The sequence below is a fragment of the Notechis scutatus genome, chromosome 8 (assembly GCF_049901735.1).
Source record: "Notechis scutatus isolate UNSWTSFEM ecotype Mainland chromosome 8, rNotScu1.2, whole genome shotgun sequence".
Lineage (NCBI taxonomy): Eukaryota > Metazoa > Chordata > Lepidosauria > Squamata > Elapidae > Notechis > Notechis scutatus.
Genome location: NC_142016.1, coordinates 9,260,250 through 9,287,970, shown reverse-complemented (window position 1 = coordinate 9,287,970; position 27,721 = coordinate 9,260,250). Strand labels below are relative to the sequence as shown.

Here is a 27,721-nt window from a genome sequence, read left to right as displayed (position 1 = left end):
GAGCACCCTTCAAGGCTTGGAGCAACCCTCATACCCACTCACAAGTCAATTTCCATGAAGGCTTTATTAGCCAGACTGTGGACTGCAGCTCCCAGCATTACACCCATCTTAAAGTGGCCATGGTTGGAGAAATACTGCCAGAGACTGAGATGACTTTGCTCTTACAGTTACCACTGTTGGAAGAAATATCCTTCTGCCTTTTTAATATTTCCTAGGATATTTCAATTTTCTAGGAGAGGTGTGAATGCCAACTTCCTACACCACCAAACAAAGGCACCCTGAGTCTGCCAGGGAGATTTATTTGTTTTTATTTAGTTTAGTTTGTCAAGCATGTATGAGAAAACAAGTATGAACATAACATCTAAACATGTAAGTATAAACAAGTATAAGTATATACATAATGAATGAGTACGAATACATGGAAACATAGGAGAGGGATGGTAGGCACACTGGTGTGCTTATGCACGTCCCCTGTGCATAAACACGAGATAATAAGAGCGGGCCACACCAAAGTGGCTTCTGAAAATACCAATCACTAGATAATTCAGACAAAGCAAAAAGCATTTGTTAAGCATGTTTTTATTGAGTACAGAAATGATACATTCATTTGATATATGTGACACATCAGAAAACAAATGAACAATAAAAAGGCATTAATTACATGCAGGACTTGAACAAAAAAAATGATTCTAAATAACATTCCACAAGTGGCAAATTTATTGGTTACATTATTCTTTCCCAGCTGGGTTGGTATCTTTCTTAAAATGTACAGGCATTCAAGACTGTTCAGAATATGCTATTGTTTAGAACTTTAATGAAAAGTTCTGATGTACCAAAAGAAATTACCATGGCCAAACATGTTTTCCTGAGGTTAAAAAGAGACCTATACAACTCTTATCAGATTAAAAGTGCTAATATCTTTTTTAAAACGCTAACAACGAAGCCTAAAATCCCAAGCAACTTTACCACGTCTTAAAGAGAACATTATTTTTACAAAACGCAGCCTAACAAACCAAATGACCAAGGACGTTCCCCCACAGACACGGTTTTAAACGATTTTACATTCTCTTCTTTTTGCATTCCTCCCCTCCCCAAAGAATCACTATTTGTAGTGTTTACGTAGTGTATATTGGAGGTGGTGACTCTTCCAGTCCTGTATGCAACGAAATTTGATTTTATCGTAGGCCGATTAGTGCAGAGGTCTCCAACCTTGGCAACTTTAAGCCTGGCGGACTTCAATTCCCAGAATTCCCTAGCTTTCCTTCCCAGCCAGCAAAGCTGGCTGGAGAATTCTGGGAATTGAAGTCCGCCAGGCTTAAAGTCGCCAAGGTTGGAGACCTCTGGATTATACATTCAAAGTGACAATAAAGTTATTCTAAGTCTCATCCTGTCCCAGCTTTGCCCGGGAAACAAAGGCGGCAAAGCAAAACCCGAATCGACCGCGCAGGCGCCCTGAACCCCAAGCGCTCGCCAAATCACGCGAGACCTGCCTCCGTACAACGGTTGCTGGCGAGGCGCCTCGCTCGACGGATGAGAACGCGAGACGCCATCCCGCCCGCCGTTGGTGCGCGCGGCCTGGCTCTCGCGAGATTTCGCCACAAGGCGGTTGCCCCGAGTCGTTCTCTTGTTGTGTGTGTGCGCCTCTTTCTCCTCAGCGCCGGCCTCGTTTCAACCCTTCTTGGGCTCGCCCTTCGCCTCTAGCCCTGCGGGCCGCTTCCCTTTCCCCGGAATAACCATGTCTCGCTACCTGCGGCCGCCCAACACCTCGCTATTTGTGCGAAACGTGGCCGACGACACCAGGTGTGTGTTAACTAAGGGAAGCGGGGAAGGAAGGGCGCGATAGGCCTGAGGCGCGACCGGGGGCTTGGTTGCCTCGCTGTTTCCCGCGTCCCGGCCTTGCGCTTGCAGCAGCTTCGGGTGGGGTCGCTAGGCGCCCCTTTGTCCCGGGCAGGCCTGCTTGGAGAGGCCTCCTTGGTCGTTTTCCCGCCCCGTGGCCGCCTCACCCGTTCTCCGTTAGATCGCCACTTGGGGCTCGTTTCATTTGTGTGCTAACTTCTCTTTTTGGCGCCAACAGAGACTTAGAAAGAATCGTGTGTAAAATCAAGAATATCGCGTTAGTTGGTGAAATGATAAACCCGTTCTGTGTTTGAGAGATTATTAGGAGAGGAAGAATATTTACATTTTTAACCCCCTTTTTCTTTCCCCTTGCCTGCGTTTCTGCCAGCTTCCTTTCGGTTTTTGTACATTTTTTGCTATTTTTTTTCCTTTTCCGCAAGACTGCTGCATGTTTGCTGTATCCACTGCTTCCTTTATTCGAATTTAGCCTCATTAAAATGACTCCTCGGTAATGATACATAATAATTCCAATTTTAGTATGTTCCAAGTCTTCATTTTTTTACTTTAACTTTGGATTATGTTTTGACATTTACATTAAGTTTTATTTTCCCCAGATTCTTCTCTCCTTTCCTTTCCTAAGACTAGAGAACTTAAGTAATTAATTGAAATCTACAGCAAGTCTATTTTCCTCCCCAATGTTCTTTATTAATCTGCATCTAAGTAAATGGTCAGATTCTGATTATTAGAGTTGGTGCATGAAGTCTTACAGTATAGGGGGAGGCACCAGGCGTGATGTTTCTTTACTTTATTTTCTTATATGAACCATTTCATGTATTCACAACTATGTATACATTTATACTTATTATCTTGTAAACAATTGGCAAATCAAATAAATAAATAAATAAATAAGTAAGTAAGTATTATGGCTTGTAGGAGCGTGCACACACAAAAAGTTCAGCGCACAAAATAAGTTGGGGTTTGGAATTTCAATCAAATGTTTCCAGACCAGTCGTGCAGGTTTTTCAGTTTAATCACAAACCACCTTGAAATCAGCTATTCTGATGCAAGAACTTTTGTATATCTCTAGCTAGTAGCCATTTACAAGCTTGAATTTATTTTCTCCAAAGGTTACATTCTTAATAATATTTGGCATGAATGGCATATTGTTTTAAGTCTTGTTTCATTATATTCTATTAAAAATTGGGTTCTTGCTTCAAGATGGCAAGGGAAAGCTCGTACTTAGTGGGATGTACTTAGCAAAGTCATAGTATTGTACCCCCAAATCTATATGGGTTGATACAACATATATACACATAAGTATCTTAGCGTTAAATCTTATTGCAGGTCTGAAGACTTACGTCGGGAATTTGGTCGATATGGTCCAATAGTTGATGTATATGTACCCCTGGATTTCTACACCCGCCGTCCAAGGGGATTTGCTTATGTTCAATATCCTTTCTTCAGATGACTGATTGGTGAGAGGGGTGTTGGAGTTTGAAATTCACGTTTGTGTATGAGGTAACAAACCTAAATGACAAGGCTGTTTTCTTCTGTTATTTGTAATATGTTGTGTGTGTTCCATTCCTTGAGATTAATGCATTAACAAATTTTATACTTTGAAAACTTTTAACTATAGTCAATAATATGTTGCATTATTGTAGCACAGGCCTCATATTTAGATGTGCTTTTAGTATGGAAATGGCATTTGCTGTGGCCTCCAAAGTTTATCATTGCAATTCAGCATATTGGGCATTTCTAGTAAATATATTCTTAATGCTTAGCAAAATGTGACTTTTATTGTTTATTTAATCAAGAACAGACTTGTATAAAATAAGGTGAAAATTCTTGCTCTGATTATTGTCCCCTAATTTACTGTCCTCTGTTGTTGCCTCAGAGTGTAAAGCTGTACAGTAATGGCGACCCCAAAGAAAAAGCATGAAAGAACCTTTAGAGTAGAATTCAAGAATTAAGGCAAGTAGACAAGCCAAAGACCTCTTAAGGATCAGGCTTGAAGAGAAGGGAAAGTTTGGGAAAAGAAAATATAAAGAAAAGCTGGAAGAAGGACAAGCCATAATGGGAGAAAAAGCTTCGCTTTATCTACAAATGGGGGAAAAGGTTGTTTTTCAAAGTGTAAAGATAAAGCCATCTGTCACTTTTGACCAAGCATCTCAAGTCCTTCTGACAAGCACTTAAAGAGTTAAAGGTCAAGATGAAGTTGACTGGTGGCCAAGATAAAAGGAGCCTTACCTGATGTATCCTACAGAATAAGAGCTGTCCTCTTGCTGCTTGTGTAAGTGGTTAACCAATACTTTTTATTCTAATTTAGTTTAGCTATGGCCCTGTAATAACCATGATGTCTATGCATTTAATTAAGTACAATTTCAATTTATCATTACTGATTTGAGATGAGGGTATCTGTAATAAGGTGACATTTGCTACATAGGGTATTTGTAATTTGACACATAGGGACAATTAAGATCACTTAGGTGCTTGCAATATGTAACGAGCTTAATTTTCCAGCATATGTCTTTGTCATAAAATCTTACATAATTTTGCAATGATCTTATTAAATGAATTATTGAAAACGAAAATCATCCATACAGGCAGTCCCTGGGCTAAGAACATCCAACTTAAACTGTAGAGTTGTAATTGCAGGAATGTTCCAATCTCAGATGGCAAACCTCAGATAAAGAATGTTTCTAAACAAATACAACTCAGGCAAACAAAGTCACTAATCTAAAGGAGGATTAGAGAGAGGAAGTAAACATATATTAGACTTTAACTAAAGATAATTAATTGTATTAATTACTGTGCTAAACAGTAACAAAAGTTAAGCAGTAACCAAAGTTAACCAATGATGGAGAATAACTAAAAATGTGTATAAATGCAAGACTAGACTCCAATAAAGATCATCATGATTCAGTTGTTCATGATCAAACAACTCGACTGCCTCGTCATTACAACATTAACCTCTAGAGAGGAACAGGACTAACTGTTACAAAATGGCAGATGTGTTGCAAAAACATTTATTACAGTTTATGGCAGATGGCTGACTAGCAATGTGATCCCATCAAATGGCGGAAAGTGTTCTCCTTTGAGCTGGCAAAGTGCTGAAGCTACAAAAAGATTTCATGAACATTACAAAGTAGTATGTGTATTTTTAATACAGTATATACCTTTTTTTTAACAGTTCTTGAAAGCATTGTGCAATTTTAGTAGAAGGAGAACACTGACTGCCATTTTGAGTTGAATCACTTTGCGTTCAGGACAGTGAGAGATTGAATTCCAGAGGATTCTCCTTGACTTGAGTTTTCCTTGCTGGAAATCTGTCTTCGCCATAACTCAATTTTAAAGTCATAATTTTAAACTTTACAAAAAAAAACCTTTGTAAGCAACTTTGTTGTTCTTGATGTTCACTCCTAATAGGCAGAAGCACAAGTACAATAGCCTATTCCAACCTGAAAACAATTTTGGGTTAAAGACATTTAGGAAAGAGAACAGGTGCTTAACCCTGGAATTGCCTGTATTAGTTTCATCTGGAAAATGCTATACTGTTACTATGTTAAAGCTCTCTAAGAAAAATACTTAAGAGTGAGATATTTTTAAACATTGATAGATGAAGCATGACAATTAAGAATCCAATTTTTTAAAAATTAAAAATTTGAGGCAAATGCAAATTAACATTACTGATATCAGCTAATCTTAGTTATGCTGCAGAACATACAAAAAATGAGGACAAGTTAGTTGCAAGGCTGTAATGGCATTATGGGAAAACAATTTACTAATTACATAGTTGCAAATACTTCAAATCCCCAAGTACCTTAACATCTAGCACATTTGAAGATGTCCGGGATGCTGAAGATGCCCTTCATAATTTGGATCGGAAATGGATTTGTGGCCGCCAAATAGAAATCCAGTTTGCTCAAGGAGATCGGAAAAGTATGTAGTGCATTTATATTTAAATAAAGTTTGTCAGAAAATTAATACTGAAACAGCATATAGAGCTGTAGGAATTATTCTGTCATAGCCACAATACATAAACTTATTTTTCCTCTACACAGATTATTAAAATGTTGCCATATTTGCTATTTACTGTTAAATGATCTGGTAAAAATTATAGTGCAAGATTCTGATTAGAATGTATGATACCTCCAAATTTTACAAGAATATATATTAATGAGGGATCAGATGAGAACAAATAATTGATGGGAATGCTTTTCATGAGCAGTCAGCTGGGCTACATGGACTTTTCCAAATCAATATGAAAAAAATCATATAAAACCTACCAGTTAAATATAGATACAACTCAATAAGAGTGGAAAAAATGTCCTTCCCCTGGCATTATTAGTCTTTTTATATCCATTTAGTGTAATTGTAGTCATATGTCACTCAGCTACCATGGAAGTTGGTTTGAGATATGAAGCAGTTATGTACAGCAAATTGCCCCACTTAATAAACATCTTTTTTATCACAAGCTGTCAGACTATAGGATATAGTGGCAGCGTCAATCTTCACTAGTCTCAGAAAAAAGTAAAACAGTGTCTAATTTGATTATTACTTGCAATGGAGACCAGAAGGAAACACCAGGGTTTTGGCTAGACCAGGAAGTCATAAAAACCTTCATAGAGCAATTAGTAGAGGTATTATTTTAAAAAATGGGGGGGGGGGGATTTGGTCTACTTTTAATTAATTACTTTTCAACAAAATGTAGAAACATTCTTTCACATTTAGGTATTTAATTCCCAATTTTTTCACCTGTGTGATCAGTAACAGGTTACAGAGGGTTGCTGCAATTAAGAATATCTAATAATGATTGTTAAAAAGTTCATTCAAGGAAAAAGGAAGGTCCCAGAAAGATTTGCACGATGAACAGAATACATTGATAATAATTTCAGAACAGATTGTCAATCTGAAATTCAGATTCATCCAGCACAGTTGAATTGTTGAATTATAATTCACATAACTAAGAATTTGCAAAACAAATCTATCATGGCCACCAGTTTGATCGCCTATACAAGATTTGAGAAATTCATAGTTAAAACTCAGCATGTTGCTTGTAATAAATTTTATACATACTATTATTCCTCTAAATATATATTGTAAATTAATATGACCTATTGCAGATGTTTTGTAGACACCTGGCCATTGAAGAAACAAAACATTAGATTACTAAAATACAGGTAGTCCTTGTTTAATGGCCATAATTGGGACTGGCAACTGTTGCTAAGCAACATGCTCATTAAGCAAGATATTGCATAACTGCAATGAACTTACAGCCTTACTTTCTCTACAATCACGGAGCAAATCTCCATGGATATCACGTGACTGGGGATGTTGCAACATAAGAGGACTGGTTGTAAAAGTTACTTTTTCAAGGCCATTGTAACTCTGCAACTGCTAAAGGGCATTAAATGAGGACTATCCATATTTCATCTGACAAGTAGTTTTTAGGGGAATGCAGAGCTAAAGTTTTAAGAAAATAGTGGAAAAGTAAAACAATAAATAATGGAACACAGCAGATTATGTGGGTTTATTGAGAGAAAAGCAATATGGATACAAGAAGACAGATTTGAAAATACTTTTTGACAAAGATGATACGGGAGATAGATGCAAAGAGAAGAAATAGACGTGCTGTGTTTTAATGGAACTTTCAAAAAGAGCAGAATAAGTTATAGATGAGCGCTTCTGCCCTCAGTGTGCAGTTATTGGGATCTAATAAGAAATACTAAGCTTAAACATTAAGCACGTTAGCTTACAAATAAATAAGGGGCTAGATTTTAAGCTCTCAAGTTGATTTTTCTGTCAATTCTGTCCCTGAATTGAGAAGAAATGGAGAGATCATACCCACTTAAATGTGTTCAAAGGCAATCCTAGTTGGACTTTCAGTATCCAATCTTTATAGAAGTCAAATAAATGAAGTATTGTTGCATTAGATATTAATGTTTAATAAAAAAACTGATTATTTTTTGTCTATAGCACCAAACCAAATGAAAGCTAAGGAAGGAAGAAATGTGTATAGCTCATCTCGTTATGATGATTATGATAGATACCGGCGTTCAAGAAGTCGCAGTTATGAAAGGCGGTCAAGAAGCCGATCTTTTGATTACAACTATCGCAGATCTTATAGTCCTAGAAAGTAAGTGTTGTACTACCTTGACCTATGCTGACCTGTAATGAAGAGGAAACTCATTGACTGTCTGACACCTAGATTCCAAGTCACCTTAGCAGTAACATGCATGGAAGTTGTTATACCTTGCATGAACTATGAGAAATAGTGCATCCTTGAAGAAAAAAAGAAATATTGCAACTGAAGAATCTTTAGTTGGGGGTGTGTGAGTAATTCTAAAGGTATATGCCACTGTTTACTTTTTCTCATGTACCTTTTTAGCAGTAGACCTGCTGGAAGACATCGCCGTAGCAGAAGTCGTTCAGATAATGATAGGTAAACATTCTTTTATATAACACATTCAAAATCAGAAAAGCCTGTGCCTGCAACAATAAGCCATTTTAATGTGAGATAATACAACACCTAATGAGCCTGACCATATTCAAATGTATTATCTTCCTCTTTCTGATAGGTTCAGACACCGTAACACATCTTTTTCAAGGTCAAAGTCCAATTCAAGATCACGATCTAAGTCACCAGCCAAAAAAGAAATGAAGGCTAAATCACGGTCTAGGTCTACATCTCGCACTAAATCTAGAGACAACTCTAAAATGGATTCTAAGGCACATTATAAGTCCAGCTCAAGATATGAAAAAGAATCAAGGAAAAATGAATCAGCTAGATCCAAATCTCAGTCAAGATCGCAGTCTAGATCTAGATCAAAATCCAGATCCAGATCATGGGCTAGTCCCAAGTCCAGTGGCCACTAAACAGTGTACTTTGTTTTTTAGTCATGTGTCATCTAGATAAACAATTGAGTTATGATGTTGCAACATTGCTTTAAAATAATTTTGTTAGTTATCCCTGGAGCAGGCAATTATTACTATTAAAAATACAATACAGATAATCTTACACAATAGAGTCCACTTTGTTAAATGTCTTGGGCAGCTGAGATTCTTGTGTTTCTATGTATATTTTTGTAAAAAAAAAAAAAAAAAAGTATGGTCTTATGCTTCAAATATCAATGGTATCTTGATCATCACCATTTACACTATTACTTAATATCTGCTGTACAGCCAGCAGATTGAGCAGTTTTGCTGTAGTGACTGAGCTTAAAAATGTCAGGGTTGTAAAGGGTTGCTTGTCGTGGACACTTGTGCCAAAATGGTTGGTTCCTTGGGCATCTGAAAGACATTGAAATACTGATAACTTCTGAAGCGATGGTCTTGAGAATAAATTAGAAAAAGCAGAAATTACTCACAATGATTTACTGTGGATTTGTCAAAATCCAGGTGCTTTTCCTAATATGTTAACCTCCAAAAAATACTCAGTTAAATCGTTAAATAAATATTTGTATGCAATGTGGTGGGCTTTGTGAGGTTTAGTAAGCAAATTCCATACGGCTTTTTGCTGCATTAAACATTCAGATTGCACAATGTATAAACTAAACTTCAACACGAATGTCTTTATAAGTAGTTGGCTTACCTATTTAGTACCCCAGGGTTTTATTAGCAGTATTTCTAAATAGAAGCGACAGTTTTGAGTTTATACATCAATCTAACTTTCTCTTCAGATCAGGAAGGTTATTCAATATATGTTGTTTTTGCTTTTGGTAATATTATTTAGACTATGGAAAGTTGCCATGGAATAATCTCAAAAATATTCTCTGGAAGATAATATTGTATTAAGAACATAGCTTTTCTGTTGGAAGAATGAAAGTTGGCAGCAGGAAAATTTAATATCAAAGATGTCTTTTAAAATGCTGGCTGTTCAATAAGCTGAAGGAGTGATTCCAGAATCTTTGTATATTTGATAGCCTAAGTTTTGTTTAGTACTAAAAGTTAATGTCCTGCTATGCAATCATTTATTACTTTTTTTTTAAAGAGTTCTTCCTAATGTAGTTTAAAACAAAGTGTAAAATTGTGTTACTGTGCAGCTCTGGTCAGAAGAAACTTGTGGAAATAAACTTTATATTTTCTTTCTTATAGAGGCTTCCAAAAAAGGTATTTTTATGTTTTTTTAAATACCGGTACTACTTTAAGAAATCACTGTTTTGATTAGGAGGACCAGTTTATATTTTGCTTGCTGTAAATTTAGCATACAAACAAATAAAAAAAGGAAGTAGAAACACACAAATTCTCTACTGTAGTTTTAACTAGTATTGTTTGAGGATGGATATATTCATACTTAAAGGAGAAAACCAATGCTGCTTGTTCAATGCAGGAGCAGTAATTATTTCAGGGCTTCCTTAGCCAATGAGAAAGACAAGTCTAAAATATTTTGTTATCCAGAACAAATTCTGCCTCAGAGATTGAGTCCTAGAGCAGTTATATAAATATTTTATTGGTTTGTATAACGGCTCATCTTGCCAGTTGTGATTCTGAGTGAACTTAAGAAACAAACAAAACCTCAGAACCCCAGAATACAGTAAGAAAAAGATGAGATCTTGCACTAATTTATTGTGCACTATTTTACTAAGTTTGGCTTTTCCACAAAAAGATTAAATTTCATCCATAAGTTAAATGAAACAATAGGCCAATGGAAGTTTTCCTCAATCAGGAAGATGTTGAAAACATACCATGCTCTTAATAACGTCAAATTTTCATTTTATGCTTATTTGGTTCAACATATCCAGTGTACTGTAATCCAGTAATATATAAAGAACAAATTGAATTTGCTCCCATAGTCATTAGATATAGGGCTAATCATAATCACCTTATGCCCAACCGCAAATATTTTAGCACACCTGTACTTTTCATTTTTAACATGATTCACAGCTCAATGTTAAAGCCTCTGCTTTACAGATAAAAAATCTTCCATCTAAAGGTTCGTATTGAAAGAAAACCATTGGGTTACTTGCCAACTATCTGCAGCTATTCATATTAAAACGGAATTCATGCACATGCTTTTTTCTCTTCAACCTCTCGTGTCTTTATGGGCAAGATGTCCCTTAATGCTTACTATATCTGCTTTTTTAGTTTGAAAAGAGTAATATTATAAATAAAGTAGCAAGTCAACACACTGTTGGGGAGAAAGGGTTAAGGATTTTTATTTTAAATTTGTTTCAAATTCATATCTAAGTATATCAAGCATAGAATTTAGAGTATCAAAATTACATCTGGGATACAAAGATTTTCAAACGTTTGAGATATATTTGGGACATAAGGTAATATTTTTGATAAAGTTGTCCAATGTTCTGATGGTTGCTAAAACATTTTGAATATATATGTAGCTGAAATGTGCAACAATGTACATCCAAATACCCCTCACAATTTTAAAAAAAAACATCTTTCATGGCAACTAAATGTTTCATTACCACTGTTGGAAATTTAGCAACATTACACATTTTGTTATGTATGTTTCTGTTTACATAATCTATTTTCACCAAGATACATAGTGCCTAACACATCTGAAATTCTACCAAATTCTAAAGTTGCTGCTTCTAAGAAGAGTTCAGCACAAGTCAAAAAATAATTATGGTATATAATGAAATACTACTTTTAACAAATGACAGCATATAAAACAGCTAAGAAAAGTGCTACAATATAATACATAGTTTAAAAACAAATATTTGAGGGAAAAAAACACTTTATTATATATCTTGACAAATACAAGATGGGGTGTTTCTTTTTGGCATTTTGGACACGAACTGCTAATACTTTGTTTCTCTGCTAAAAATACTTTATACATCCAAAATGAAAGCAACCATCAGAGGGTACATTACAACTGTACACAACAGTTCTAGTATACAGGAGTTGAGGTTTCACTGAAATGCAATCTTACCGCCCAGTCCCAAACACACTTGGATGAAGCAGTTTTCAACAAAGTATATTAGGACTGAAATCTAAAGAATGCATAAACATTTAACTGAATTATCAAGATTTTTTTCTCTGCATTTTAAGCAGAAATTGGACTGCGCCCTTACTTCAAAAAGATATTTTTATCTTTTAAAACGGTACTTTCTACCAAGTTAAATCCAAATTCTCATCTAGACACAGGCTGAGCACATTCTTTCACTGATACTCAAGTGCAATGGCATAGATATGTGCTTTTAAAAGGTTTTTTTAGCAATTTTTTTTTATAAAAATCATGCCATGTATTTAACATGGACTTGTTTACATTCAGCAGTTTTGTACTAAAAATAGTTCTTTTTTGGCAGGAAAGCCCACAATAAATTTACATATGCTACATATTTTACATTTATTTACATGGCTCTTCCTTCCCCTCCATAAAAGATGTTTTTACAATTGTCAAATTCTTTAAACAAGTTCACATAATAGATTACCCTATTACACATTGGCCTTAGCAGTTCAGTTTCAGGAAATGATGCAAAACATACAGAATGCGTATCAAAAACAGCTTAATGAAATTCACTGAAGAAAAAAGATGCTAGAAGCTTTTGGCAGTACCAGTCATTACAAACATTCAAGTTGGCACATTTTTGGGTATCAATTTTCAATGCATTGTAAGGATTGAATAAGAACTATAGATTAATAATGAAAATAATTGGCATGCAATTAAACAAGGGTTTATATATATAGATTGGCATTTCAAATCCAAATTTTGGATTTCAAGTCCCAAGCCTTTGAATGGATATATGCTTGCCCAACCCATCAGTTCAGTGATAAAAAAATGAATTACTTGAAGAAATTAAGTTGCTTTTTACAATTTTGGGTAAAAGCTCAAAAACATCTGATTTTGAACACTTACAGAATCTCACTGTATAGGGAATCACGTTTTGCAATTACACTGCCATTGTGGTTAAAAAATTGTCTGGCTTATATTACTGCATCCCAAAAGACATACCGTCAAGCACACTTTGAGAAAGAAAACATTAATACAATTTGTATAGAGAACAATGACTGAGATTTGGTCTAGGCTATCAAATTATTTTAACAATGCATCTGCAGCACATAAAAATGGATACAGTGCACAGTAACACCCAAAAGTGAACTATTTAATTGAGTATTTCCAAGGAGTGACCTTTCACCATTATACACGATTCAACTACTTTCCAGCATGGTGACTTAGTTCTGCATGTTGTGCTTTTGTTTGAATTCTGGACTCCAAAATGGATTCTTACTGAAAATTGAAACTATGAAATGTCATTTTCTATGGAACTTAAGCCTGTACTTTCAGTAAGGTCTTAAGTTGAAAAGTCATGATTTCTTTATCAGCAGGGTTAAATGAAACAGTTACCCAGTGGCTTGGTGGTTTAGGAAGAACACTTGGGGATGGCGGCTCACTAAATTTTGCTCCAGCATAGTTTTGATTGGTTTGAGGCATGAAAAGTGAGTGGGATAAAGCTGGATTCCAAGTCTGGTTGGTTTGGAAATGCACTGTGGTTTTTCCTTCATTGTGCATGGCCTGCCATGCTACAGATGATGGGTTGCAGCCATGTCCTCTCTCTTTCTTGTGAATTTTCTTCATATGGGAATTCTGATCTTTACTCTTTTTTCTATTATTCAGTTGTTGATGGCTCTTGGTAGCATTTCTGGACTGGACAGATGGAACACTGAATCTTTCTCCACCTCCCATCTTCAAGTTAAATGTCACCTATCCAGGGATTGGGAAGAGACAAGAAAAGACAAAACATGTCAGGGAAAACCTAAGAAAATATGGCATGTGATGTAACCATAATCTTTTGTTTAAAAAAAAACACCTTCAATGGCAATGCCAGAGTATATTCAGATTGCAAAGGCAAGAATCAAATAGCTTTATTAAGTCTTCAAATTATCCTGGTTTCAAAATTTGGCATGTAGGCTGGGTTTTGAGCTACCATATTGATGTAACTATAAGCCAAATTTTGCTTAAAAATGGTTTCATCAATATTTTGGATAATAGTACAATTTATTCAACACAAATACTTCTGGAGGTTTAGGATTGCTATGAAATTGAATTCCATAGTACACTGGCTTGTTTCACATACCACAGTAAATTGTGATTTTTGTTTCCAACCATGGTTTGTTAAAGCATAACAGATTAGAAAACATAGCGCAATAAGCCACTTAAAAGAGCTTTTCTGAAACAAAAATCTTTGAAACATTCCATCAGGTGTTTTTTTTAACAACACCAACCTCTTCCCATTTCAGAAAAGGTGCACCTTTCACTGTATAATAAACCAGCAGTTTTAAATATTGGTTAGGTTTTTTTTAAATCTCACCTTTATTACTTTACAAGTAACTCAAGGCAGTGATAATGCTCCTTCCTCCTACTATTTTCCCTATTACAACAGCCCGGTGAGGTGAGGTAAAAGAGTGACTTGCCCAAAGTCACCAGGCTGGCTTTTGTGCCTAATGTGGAACTAGAACTCGGTCTGGTCAAATATATACTGCATGGCAATTTTCCATGCAGAATAAAACCAAAAGAAACAGCCAATCAGATATTTTAATAAGCTGATAAAAAACAAAGATGTATTTAACTAAGTTACTGAATTTTAAGGTACAAAATAAACCATAACTTTTGCACCAGTTTTATTTATTTAAAACATATATCTACCCATCTATTCAACTCTGGGTAGCTCCCACTTAACAAAACAACCTCAATAAAAAGGACAGAATACATATATCTATTAAAACCACAGACGTTAAAAACCTGGCATCAAAGTTAAGTTTCCAACATAATAAATCCTCTTCTTATCCATCTCCCCCTGTCTCAACTCTTAGGGGAAAGCCAGGTGCTTTCTGAAAGGCTAGGAGAGTAGAAGCCTGCCAAACATGAAAGGGGTTGGGTGTTCCACCGGGCAAGGGCTGCCAGAGAAGAAAAGGCAGATTCCTTAACTTCATTACTTCCTACACAAGGAATAAGCCTTCCAAAGAAACAGCAATATATAAAGGAACACCAATCTTTCCCAAAGATATGTGGTTCCCAATTTATGTGGTTCCCATTTACCTTTCAGTTCTGTTTTCAGATTCCACAATGTCCACCTCCTGTCCTCTTTCTTGCTGCCAGACTTGAAAGAAAAGATGCTGACTTTTATTGGATCTCTTTTGGCTAGGAATGGTAGTTCTCATGGGCTGGTTTGCCGTTTTCAGCCACGAAGCCAAGCCCAACATCAGATTCTCGGCACGTGGGCTTCAAGGGTAGAAGTCCCAGCTCTAAAATGAAATTTGAAGTAGAAAATCAAAGAAAGTTCCCAGTTCCAAATAGTGCTCTATTTTTTAAAAATGTTATTTTTATTTTGTTTACAGAGCTATGCTTCCACAAAAGTGCCTTATAAACAACTATTTGGCAAAGGCAAAATATAACCCCCATCTGAATACAAAATATATATTACTGTACCACTCCCTATTTTAAAAGGTATCAAAAGTGGTTTATTTTTGTAGACTAAATTGGAGCAGATTATTAAATTGATACATCACTATAAATTTATGTGAAAATTGTATAAATACTACATATTAATAAGTCTGGGGGAAATGGCACCCAGAATATTTCTGAAAGCAGAGTGCCATAACCAACAAGGCTTCATAAGCTTAATATGTATCTAGCAATTGAACAGGTTATGTCAAATACAAATTCACCATTATTACCTGTATCAAATATTGAGTTTTAGTTTTCAAGGTCTGCTTTGAACAGCCAACAGAAAGATAACCAAATCAAGAAAAAAACCCTCAAAAATAATAAACCTACCCTACAAATGTATATAATATTAAAATTAAACCTACAAATACATACAATACTGAAATTATACAAAAAGAAAATGTCCAAAACATGCCCATCAAATTCACATCAAGAACATATAACCGATGAACCAGTTGTAATCACCTTCCAAAAACCAGAAAGGAGGAGCAGAATTCCAAAGTATGGGAGCAGTGATCAAAAATGCCAAGGTCCTCTCTGATGGCATTCTGATGCAGATGGAGCCTGAAGAAAGTTTACTCTATTTAAGTTGATCAGACAAGGAAATGACTGAGGCAGAAGGTAGTCCAGAGTCCTGAAGGTGGCAACTACCATCATGAATCCAAAAGCCAATCAGTGCAGTTCCTGACAATGAGGTCACCCAAGTATATTGAGATATATTCATCACTGCCTAGGTTGTTGGAATATGGGCAGGTGCTTTCCAAGGACAGGACTCTGCAGACTACGTTATAATCAAGTGGGATGTGACTGAGACCTGAATGTCTACGCAGTCTCCTGACTCAGGAGTGGCCAGATCTAGTCTACAAGACGCAATTGCACAAAACCTTTCCTAGACAAGCAGGAGCATGAACCATCTCTCAAACAAAGCAATACAATTCCATTCAGAATCAGATAAGGAATTACTCTGGAAACACTTAGCTCCCAAACCCACTTTTGAGATTCAGTTGGAGATTCCAGACTCAGATCCAATATTTCTACAGTATTGCATTATCTGTCTGACCCAAGGAGTATCAAAAATACCACACAAGTACAAAAAGCCCAATTCTGCACATGCCTATTCACAGAATCAGAACCATGAGAAGACCACAAAAACCATATAATCCAACCCTTTACAACAGGGGTGTCCAACCTTGGCAACTTTAAGCCTGGAGGACTTCAATTCTGGGAGTTGAAGTCCTCCAGGCTTAAAGTTGCCAAGGTTAGACACCCCTGCTTTACAATATAAGCAATCAATTATTAAACCAATGAGAAGTTGGCCTCTTAAAACTTTCAGAAGGGAGAACTCACAACCTCCATGAGTAACGTTTTCCACTGTTTACAGATCACATCTTCAGAAAACGTTTCCTTATATTTAAATAAATTTACTGCATTCATCTGGATTCTTACCACTACTAAACCAAAGCGTATACAGACTTGCAGTCTTCCATCAGCGGCAACAGAGGGATGGAGCCAAGCAAATCCCAGTGCATTGTTTCTGTTCTCTGTTAGCCGATTCATCGCTATTAAAAACACCCAGAGAGCAAATCTTTTCACAACTATGAGTGTTCCATTGCCCAAAACAAGTTTCTATCTGAATGGCATGTTTTGCATAGCACAATCCAGAAGCATTTTTGGCACAGCTATGTCAAAGAGGAGCCAATCTTGAAATTAATTCCTGTTGACAGCTAACCAAAAAAATCTTTATAAAACATTCCCGAGGGGCACCCTTACAACAAAGTTAAATTCTTAGGACACATTTTAGGTATTTAAAGCAGTGTAAGGCCATTCCTGCCTTCTTCAGACCAGTGCCCAGATAAACTAGATAAACTAGTCCACAACTGCCACTAGCCATAACTAGCCATAACGACGTCTATTCTTCTACAAGACATCTGGAGGGCAATTTATACTGGTTAATTATCACTCATCATACTCAAAAAAAGTCTTCTCACTGGCCAAGAAAGGAACCGTTGTAAGAAAGACAGTCAATAGTTTCTGTGAGACACAGAAACCCAACCCCTTGAATTGATTTGCACAACTCTGCACTGCAAACAATCCAGTGTAAATATTGCACATCCATTTCATCAGACCAGCCAGCTTTGGCTCATTGTTAACCCTCTATCCCATCTAGTAAAACCATTCATTCCCAACAAGGAAAGAGTTTGTCAACAGGATTCCTTTCCTCAGATCCCATTTGTCATCCTGACACGTCCACACAACGCAACCCACACACGGAATTTCCGAGCACCGCAACAACTGGCGAGGGAGCGGGGGAGATTTCCAAAACCACATCCTCAAGAGAAGGAAACCAAACAAAGCCTTTACCAGCTGCCTTCCCCGCAGTCCCCAAAAAGTGAATTTCACTCCTTTCACTCGCCAAATAAGCAACTTGCCAAACTACCCGAGATGTGGGGTTTTTAACCCCCAGGTGGGGAGGGGGCGTCTATTAAACTACTAGGGAGAGAGAACTGTTGGGGTCACAGAAAAGTCTTCCGATGGAAGGAGAGGTTCGATAAGCAAAAAGCACCCACAAACCACGCAAGTATTTTCAGAGTTTGTCTGTTTTTTAAAGGCTGCCCTGGAAGGCTTACCCCCGCCCACCCCCACTCTAAATGAACTATTCAGCAAAGTCATCGCTAAGTTCGGTCCCCGCTTCTCTTGAGCCCCCCCCCCCCCCCTTAACCAGGCACAATCCAGCCTCTCCCCCTTATAAAGGCCGGCCTTGAGGTTAATACGAGTGGGTGGAAACTTCTGAAGGGTGCCAAGTTGGGGAAAGGGACCTTTAGCTCTCCTCTCCCTCCCCCCACACAACGTATTATGAAGGGAACTTGTATCTCCATAAATAGAAAGGCAGGGCCGACCCCTGCCAGTGGGGAGCACTTTTCTTATCTTCCCCATTGAAACACTGGGGGGAAGCACCCATCTTGGGCTTTTATATGGGGCACCACAACATGGCGGCACACCCCTTCCCCCCCGCCCCCCCAGCTGGTCGTCTCCCCCGTGCCCCTTCTCCCGTGCCCCTTCCGTGCTACTAAGGACAGTTCCGGCCCTTGCTCAACCCCACCTTCAGCTGCAGCCGAACCCGCTCCGCTCCTCCGGCTCCTGCTGCGCTCGAGCTCCACAACCCCAAAACTCTCGCGCAAAATGGCCGACAATTCCCGACTTTGAGCCCGAAGAGAAAGGGAGGGGCAACACATACAATACCGCCCCTCCTTCTTTCCCAGGGTAGCCAATGAAAGGGCGGAGCCTACGAATGGGCAGCCAATAGGAATCGGGTCCGCCTGTTGCTAGGGGCGGAAAGGAAGGCGGGTCAAAGAAAGGAAAGGAAAATAAAGGAGGAGCCACTGTTGTTGTTTCAACTTCTCAAGAAGGAGCCTGTCGGGAAAGGGGCCTGTTGGAGGGGGGGGGGGTGATATATTATTAGAACAAACCACGATGATGGAATGGTAAGGGTCAAACCATGGTTTGTTTAAATGTGGTGTATTGAATAAACCACCTTTGGCTGAACTACATTTTAGGCTTTTTTATTAGCATTTTTATAAAGGTGATATTAGCATTTTAGCATGGTACCCATACCTCCTTTTGAGAGGTTTAGGAAACCCTACAATTCTACATAACAGATGTGAGTTCTGCCAAAGGTGGCTTATTCAGTGATCACATTTAAACAAGCCATGGTTTGATCCTTACCATTTCACCGAAGCCATTTTCTTGAATGTGCAAAAGGCAAAAGCAATGAAACAACAGGGCTGCATTCTAAAGACCTTGAACAAAGTTGCAAGTATTAAGAAAGAAAGAAACCCTGGTGGGAAAGGAGAAAATGCAACATAGTTTAAGTCTGTGTCTTAACAAAATAAATTTTTTATTGCATATTAATGTTTTTTATGATTTGATTTGTTGCTTTTTAACTAGCCACATACATATAATATATGCAATATTTATTTTTGTATCCTATATAAAGACTTGACCCACCTTAACAAACACGCTATGCTTTGCCTGAAGTACTTATAGTTCCTATCGTGCACTGAATAAACACATTGTCAGAAGATTGGCTCAGTGTATCTGTTCTTTTATACTCTATAGCACCCAGTTATCAGTTTTTTTTTTTTAGAAAATGCTACAAACTGACATGTTTTACTTTGCTCCACTTATTCCCAAAACTAGAGAAGAAAGACAGCTTCTCTCCAATTAAATATATATATATAATTGTTTGCTATAGAAGAAAGTTGCTGCCACCATTAAGAAACACCAGTTCAGATGCTATTTGCTCTAGCAGCCAAGATGCCGGACTCGTGGAGGGGAGCCTTAATTTCGCTGATCCCGAAGGAGGACCTAGACCATAGACTTATTAATAATTATAGACCAATCTCACTCCTGAATGCAGATTACAAACTATTCTCTTCTATAATAGCTAATAGACTAAAACAGGTTCTAAACACACATATTCATGAAGATCAAAATGGATTTCTCCCATTTCGACAAATTAAGAATAATCTAAGAACAGTGATAGACATTTCAGAATACTATGAAGCCCATCCGGAAAAACAATTTGCATTTATGTTTTTGGACGCTGAAAAAGCATTCGACAATTTAAATTGGCATTTTTTAATTCAAAAAATATACAATATGAACCTCGGCACTAGATTCAAAAACGTCGTCACTACAATTTACCATACTCAACAGGCAAATATTCTAATAAATGGGGAACAAACTGACCCGATAAAAATAGAAAAAGGGGTTAGACAGGGTTGCCCTCTCTCTCCTCTGCTTTTCATATTCGCCCTAGAATCTCTTTTGACGTATATTAGGCAAAATTCGAGAATTAGAGGACTGAGGATTAAATCAGAAGAGTACAAAGTACAAGCCTTTGCTGATGATTTGGTTTTTTTTGGAGGAGCCTATAGAAAAAGGACATAACTTATTAGAAGAACTAGAACGATTTGGAGAAGTCGCAGGATTTAAAATTAATAGGGGTAAAACGAAATTAATGTCTAAAAATTTAACAGGAGACCAGAATAAAGAACTAGAGACAATAATGGGAATACAGGTGACAAAAAAAATTAAATACTTAGGAATTTGGCTTACTCCACAAAGCAAATCATTAAAAGAAAACAACTATGACAAACTTCTCCAACAATCCAAGAAAGATTTAGATTCCTGGAGTACATTACAACTTTCCTTATTGGGCAGGATTGCTCTGATTAAGATGAATATTCTGCCAAAATTTCTATATCTATTCCAGACAATTCCAATCAAATTAAATAAAAAAATTTTTTATGGAATTAAACAAGATAACACTGAAATTTATTTGGCAGGGGAAAAAAGCTAGGATTAATGTAAAAGCCCTACAAGATTTGAAAAGCAGAGGAGGTTAGGCCTGCCAAACTGGGAAGTATATTACAAGGCAGCCACCCTACTATGGATAAAGGAATGGGTGAATTTAACTAACAAAAGAACACTAATATTAGAAGGCCACGATATGCAGAAAGGATGGCATGCCTTTCTGTGGGAAACTGGGAAACCCAGGCAATCATATTTCCATAGGCATCTTATCAGGGACTCTCTATTAACCAATTGGAAAAAGTACGTAAAAACTTTATCTAAAAATACCGATTTGGCTATCTCCAATGGAAGCGATAGTACACCCTAATAATTTGGATATAACTAAAATGATTAAGTACGAAAATTTATTAGACCCACAAGGAAAATTGAAAACCCAACAAGAATTACAAGAGCGAGGATTTAAAATTGATCAGTGGGTGTACCTTCAAATTCATAGTAGATATAAACAAGATATTAAGGAATTTGGAATCTACAATAAATTACAGACTTTAGACAAAATTCTATTAGGACCGAGCAAAAAAAATATATCTAAATTTTACAAACATTTATTAGAAACTGAATTAGAACAAGAAATTGTCAAAGGAAATATGATTGCGTGGAGCAGAAACGTGGGACGGAGCATTACACTAGCAGAATGGGAAAGGATCTGGAACAGGAACATTAAGATCACGAAATCAGCAGCTTATAAAGAAAACGCATATAAAATGTTTTATAGATGGCACCTGCCCCCTTCGAGATTGGCGAAGATGCACCCCAACACGAGCCCCAATTGTTGGAAATGTCAAAGCATAGAAGGTACCTTCTTCCATTTGTGGTGGTCGTGCAAGGAAACCCAGAAGTACTGGCAAAAAATTAGGCGCTGGCTAGAGGAAATAACCAAGGAACAAATAGAGTACAAACCAGAGTCCTTCCTTCTAGGAATTTTCGATAAACAAATACCCAAAAAATCGAAGTATATTGTAATTCATATCTTAACCGCAGCCAGACTGGCATTTGCCCAGTGCTGGAAATTATCTTCCATTCCCTCTGAACATATGGTTATTCAGAAAATTTTACAATGCGCCAAATGGACAAACTAACCCAAGCACTAAAAAATAAAGAATCCTCATCATATTACAATAATTGGAATCCTTTGTATAATTGGCTAAACCAAAGATAGATCATCTCTAGGAAAATTATGGCCGAGGGCCTCCGAAGCAGAGATAAAGAAAAGCACCACCGATGATACTTTTGAAGAAGAAAGGATCTTACAGACAGTCACAAAATATGGTTTTATTTTAACTGTTTTCCCTACTCTATCTTTCCCTTCCCTTACTCTTCCCTTTCCCCTCTCTTAGGCTTTCCTCGCTCTCCCTCTTGGTCTATGCCAAGGCCTATTTTTCTTTTTGTTGTACATAATTTGTAGTTGTGTTGTTCTTTTAAGGTAAAACTAATAAAGTATTTTTCCAAAAAAAAGAAACACCAGTTCAGATGCTATTTGCTCTGACCTATTCCAACCATTTCCGAGGTTTTCAAACATTTATCTAGGGTCGTTATTTAAGGACAAGCTGAATTACAAAATTCAGAGGTTCTCTGGAAAACTTGGCTGGTCAGTTCCTCTCTTGTCACTGGGTTGCTGTTGTTAGGGAGGAAAAAGGAACAAGGGGGAACACTGCATATGCCACCTTGCGCTCCTGAATGGAGAGGCAAGATAAAAAAAACTAATACAGTGGAGAAATAAATAGAATTAATAAGCAGAGGTTTTATTTCATAACAGGGTAAAATGAAACTGAAGAAATTATTGAAGTGAGGAGTGCTTTGGCCAAAACTAGGCAGGGCTGGATCTTATCCAAAGCTAGGAGCCCAAGGTAAATGGGATTAAGGATATAATAAACACTTTTAAAATGATATATGTAAAAGCAAATTGAGTACAATTGTCTTGCCAGCAATGGTTTGCAAAAGGAATTTCAGAAGCGTAACTTTTTCTTGGGCTTTCTGCTCCCTTCTGTAGTCTGTTGAAACTGGATTCATGCCCGTTTCATCTCGGCTCTCTTTTGAGGGTTAATGCAGATAGTTGTGGCTACTAGCCAAGTTGTAAGGAACACTAAACAGGCAAAACCAGCCAAATTTATCATGGCTGTGTTTAAAGCATCTAGATTATTGTATATGTGTAGCCATTATGCCACATTTCCCCTTTAAGGACTAGTGAGTTGACACTTGGATGTCAAAAAATGAAGTGAGTCAAGAGTTCCTATTTATGGGGAAACTGATAATGACAGATAACAGAGTTGGAAGGGACCTTTGAGGTTTCCTAGTCCAACCCCCTACTTAAGAGGAGACCTTATCCTATACCATTCAGGACACATGGCAGTCCAAACTCTTATTGAAACCTCCAGTGATGGAGCGCCCACAACTTCTGAAGAGAAAGCCATTCCACTGATTAATTGTTCTAGCTGTCAGGAAATTTCTCCTTAATTCCCTTGTTGGATCTTTCCTTGATAAGTCTCCATCCATTGCTTCTTTTCTTGTCCTCAGGTACTTTGGAGAGCTGGTCACAAATGAAAAGATCACTTGTTCCAAATTTGCAGTATTACTTGGAAACTGATAAAATATCCATTCTTAGTTCACACAGAGACTATCTACTTGTTTATTTATTTGCAGGACTTACACAACTGCCTATCTCAAACAAAAACTCTAGGACCGTGTTGGCGAACCTATGGCATGCGTGTCAGAAGTGGCACGCAGAGCCATTTCTGCCGGCATGTGAGAGGTCGCCCGAAAGAGCCCCACTGCGTATGTGTGTGCACGCCGCTGCCCGACAGCTGATTGTCGGGTATCTGGTGCGCATGCACAAGGGTGGGAGTGCACGGGAGGCACGTGTATGCACAGAGACATGCAACGTGTGGAGGGGTCTCACATGCATGCACAGAGACACATGACACACGAAGGGGATCGCATGCATGCGTAGGGAGCATGGGAGGGCCAGCACGCATTGCCTCCTGGGTGCTGGCATGCAAGCGCACGCCAGTAAGCGCATACGCAATTATCAGCACCGGAGCCAAAAAAGGTTAGCCACCACTGCTCTAGGAGGTGGATGACAACAAGCCATAAAGCATAGCTAAAAATAAAAGTACCATCTTCTCAGGCCCCAGACCATGCATTCTTGCAGCTCAACCCCCATCCTAGGTTAATGCTTGGGGGAAGAGCAAGGTCTTTACAGCCTACCAGAAGGCTAAAAGGATAAGAGCAGGGGTGGGATACAATTTTTTTAACAACCGGTTCCATGGGCGTGGCTTAGGTGGTGGGCGTAGCTTGGTGGTCATGTGACTGGGTGGACATGGCTCGGTGGTCATGTTATTGGCTGGGCGTGGCCAACTCAATATCACTCACATCAAGGAACGCATCTCCTCGCCTGGCCTCTCATGACTATGGGGATGCTGCAACAGTCGTAAGTGCGAAAAATGGTCATAAGTCACTTTTTTCAGGGCCATTGTAACTTTGAATGGACACTCCACACAAGCAAAGTACCAGCAAAGGAGGGGAAAAAAACTCCAGAGAAGTTCCTGAGACAGGAAGTTCAGTCCTGCCAAGAATGTAACAAGGGTTAATGGAGAGGCAGTTTCTGTAAGCAACACCAGAATGTTTCCTTCCTGCCTTCCTTACAGGATTAGGCCAGTAATTTCTTCTAACAACCGGTTCTCCGAACTGCTTAGAATGTTAACAACCGGTTTTAGCGAATAGGTGCGAACTGGTAGAATCCCACCCCTGGATAAGAGTCCGTCTATCTCTGGTGGGAGGCTGTTCCAAAGGAGTGAGGGGGACCATAAAGAAGGCAGCCTCCAAGGTCCCAACAGATGGCAACATTTAAGGGAGTGCACCCACCCTAATAATCTAGTATTAGGATAGACAGATATACTCCGGGAGAATCAGTTCTGCAGATAGCCTGGCTTTGTGCCACATGGGGCTTCAAAGGTCATAACCAGCACCTTGACTTGCACCCAGAAAACTACTGGAAGCCAGAGCAGCTCTGGTGTTACTCGGCTGAATTGCAGGGCATCCAAAATTGTGTGTGCTACTGCTGCTGCATTCTCAGCCAGTTGTAGCTTCTGGATGGTCTTCAAGGGCAGCCCCACATAGAGCACACTGACATCATCCAAACAGGAGATGACTAAGGCATGGGCAATTGTGAACAAGATTCACAATTCGCAAGGGAAATGCCTTTTTCTTACCAGTAGAAGAGGGAAATAAGGAACCAACAAATTGTGCAAGTATGTTGTAAACCTCAAGTCTCTGAATGTTACACAAGCCTAAAAAATTCCATCTCACAAATTTTATCTGTTGATACCTGACTCTGGTGGTTCGAAAGCTTTCAAGGACACTCCTGATTAGATATTGTACAAGGAGAATTACAGTTAGTTTATGATAACCAGGAATCTTAAGGAGTTAACCTTTTCAGATTAAGAAACATTACTAAGCTCATGAAAGGCTTTTTAATAAAATCTGCCAGCCCCAAAAACTGTTACCAAGCTTCTCCTAGCTTCTTGATAATGTAGTTTTATTGCAGATATTAGAATAGATATATATTAAGAATGAAGAAAGCCAGCTGCTATCAACAGTAAGACTCAAGCAATACATATGCATAGCTGATGGAAGCTTCAAAATTCCTGCTCTCACCCATGCATTGTAGCACTGAGAACCACTTGTTTTTAACCTGGAGAAGGAATTGGCATTTGTATATTGTTGTGGTAACAATAACACAAGGCCTTTGCTTCTGACCTGGCCCATTTTAGCCCTCACACCAACAATCCATTTTCCAGATGTTAAACCAACATCTCCAGCTACCTTTGTTGAACAGCCTTCTGAGAACCTTCTATTATCTCTAGTCACTTCCTTCTGCTTGCCTTCTTGTAGATGCCACCGCCTGCCACAAAGTCTGTCTAGCCCTGGAGGATGTGCAACCCAATCACAAACCAGATCCTACCCTTGGAAACGTCCAATGGCAACTTACACTGGAGATATCTCTTGCATTGTCCTATCACTCCATCTTTTTGCCCTCCCACTCATAATGACTCTTCTTTTGCTTCTGTGCTTCACTTCTTCTACCGGACCCTGCTTTGTGGTTTCAGTTCTGCAAATACTACCGGTAATTCTTTCTACTACCTCACAGCTCTCTAGCTGGTTGGACTTTAAGAAAGCTTTCCCACCACTCTCTCAGCACAGGTGAGGACCCTGCAGAAAGCCCTCAAACAACACCCCCCCCCAAAAAAAAACCATTGGAAGCTTGCACAGGTAGGTCCTAAGCCTAATTATTATTTTTTTACACTTAGAAACATCCAATCCTGGGTCAGTCTTCTAGAGTTAAATATAAGAAGGAAAAAGTATTTTGGATCCTACAATACAAACTGTGTACATTGGGGGGGAAATGAGAATGCAGATAAAAAAAATCATGAAAATCACAAGTAATGACTATATGTAGCAACTGCCGGTGCTTATAGGAAGCTGCAACATTCTGCATTGCAACAGCTTTCAAAATGTTTCTAGTTAACTTGGCTTTTCTACACAAGAAATGTGCTGTTTCCAGCAGGAGAAATGCAACTCTGCCTCATTTCAGGGATCTTGGCAAATCACTTACCTGTTTTGAACTTCTTGCTCAGGTCTGGGCTTAGATGATATGGATAAGTCCCTCCAGAAGGGCATCCAAAAAGAAGGTAAGATTGTCTGAGTGGGAACTAAACTAGTTTTCTAAAGTGGTAGTATCAGGAGAAGTGACATATCACAAGAAGTGATACTACTACTTTGTAATGCCTTGGTAAGACCATACCAAGGCATACTGGATGGAATGTTGCATCCAGTTTTGGTCACTATATTATAAAAAAACAAGCTGAACCTCTGGAAAGAGGGCAGAAAAGAGAAACAAAGAGAAATGGGGGGGCTGAAGGCTAAAACATATGAAGAACGTTTGCAGGAATGAGGTTTATGTCTAGTCCAGTGAATAGAAGAACTAGAAGGGACATAATAGCGGTCTTCCAATATTTGAAGGACTCCTATAAAGAAGAGGCGGTCAACTTATTTTCCAAAGCACAGACAAAAAACAATAGATGGAAATTGAACAAAGAGAAAAGCAACCTAGAACTAAGAAGAAACTTCCTGACAGCAAGAACAATCAACCAGTGGAACAACTTGCCTTCAGAAGTTGTGGGTGCTCCAACATTGGAGGCTTTTAAGAAGGGACAGGACAACCATTTGTCAAAAATGGTTTAGGGTCAGTCTTCTTCCCGAGCAGGGTGTTGGAACAGAAGACTTACCAAGTCCTTTCAACTCTTTTATTCTATTAACTGCAAACTGGAGTAAGTCAGGAAGAAGATGCCACCATAAGATTAGTTCTATTTATATACTAAGAAATATGGTTGAAATAAAATTCTCCAGTCCAGCAAAGAAGCATGTAATATTATAATTAGGACATGGTCAGAAAACAGTTGGAAAAACATTGTTCCAGCCACTACTCTTCAGAAATGTTGGGGTTTGGGGCTCTGTTCTAAGGACCTTACTTGAGGCTCCCCTGCAGGCACTCCTGTTGATATCCTATCTTTATTTTTTTATCTTAATGCATAATATCATAGAGTGGAAGAAGCTACTGAATTCAACCACCTGAATTCCACCGTTATATGGCTCTTATATTGTTAGAAATATCCTAATATTCAACCAGAATATTCTAAATGATGAATTCTGAGATGATTAAAAAACAAGATTGTGGTGCAGGAAACATGTGAACTCAAACCTTTAAAATGCTTGGTCAGGGGTGCATACTGAGATTCTGCTAAGTTGACCCCTTCTAAATATGAGAATACTGCATGGCAAGTTGCCACTGAAGATACCAAGACATTGTTGACATTCTTTTTTCCCTTGGAATGAAGATTATTCCTTTTCTCGCTGGTACTGATGCCCACTGCTTTCTGCTATCCTCACTGCCCTATCATTCTTTGGAGGAAAATGTGCAATGTTAGAATGTCATAAATAATGTCCTCCTTTGGGAGATGCATCTACCTTCTATTCCTTCAGCATGTAGAAAATGTGTGGAAAGGCTTCTCCTTTGACACTTCATTGTTAGGAGATTTAAGTGCAGGT

At 38.2% G+C, this 27,721-nt stretch overlaps 2 protein-coding genes across 5 annotated transcripts; one reads left to right on the top strand and one right to left on the bottom strand.

The window, feature by feature from the left end:
• Window positions 1-1,472: 1,472 nt before the first annotated feature.
• On the top strand, window positions 1,473-14,407 carry SRSF10 (serine and arginine rich splicing factor 10). Of its 4 annotated transcripts, none has more exons than XM_087970582.1 (6): window positions 1,473-1,800; window positions 3,181-3,287; window positions 5,674-5,775; window positions 7,813-7,972; window positions 8,225-8,278; window positions 13,412-14,407. In XM_087970582.1, the coding sequence occupies exons 1-6, from the start codon at window positions 1,736-1,738 to the stop codon at window positions 13,416-13,418; spliced, it is 495 nt and encodes a 164-aa protein (XP_087826708.1). In that variant the 5' UTR covers window positions 1,473-1,735; the 3' UTR covers window positions 13,419-14,407. The 4 variants fall into 4 exon arrangements, with proteins under 4 accessions (XP_087826708.1, XP_087826707.1, XP_087826710.1 ...); XM_087970581.1 differs by lacking the exon at window positions 13,412-14,407 and adding an exon at window positions 8,415-9,927; XM_087970584.1 differs by lacking the exon at window positions 8,225-8,278.
• Window positions 10,967-18,424, bottom strand: PNRC2 (proline rich nuclear receptor coactivator 2). Its single transcript, XM_026680659.2, has 3 exons — window positions 18,342-18,424; window positions 14,834-15,039; window positions 10,967-13,498 (listed from the first exon to the last, which is right to left on the bottom strand). Exon 3 carries the CDS (start codon window positions 13,478-13,480, stop codon window positions 13,064-13,066), a length of 417 nt encoding a protein of 138 aa, XP_026536444.1. The 5' UTR covers window positions 13,481-13,498; window positions 14,834-15,039; window positions 18,342-18,424; the 3' UTR covers window positions 10,967-13,063.
• Between the last annotated feature and the right edge of the window lie 9,297 nt (window positions 18,425-27,721).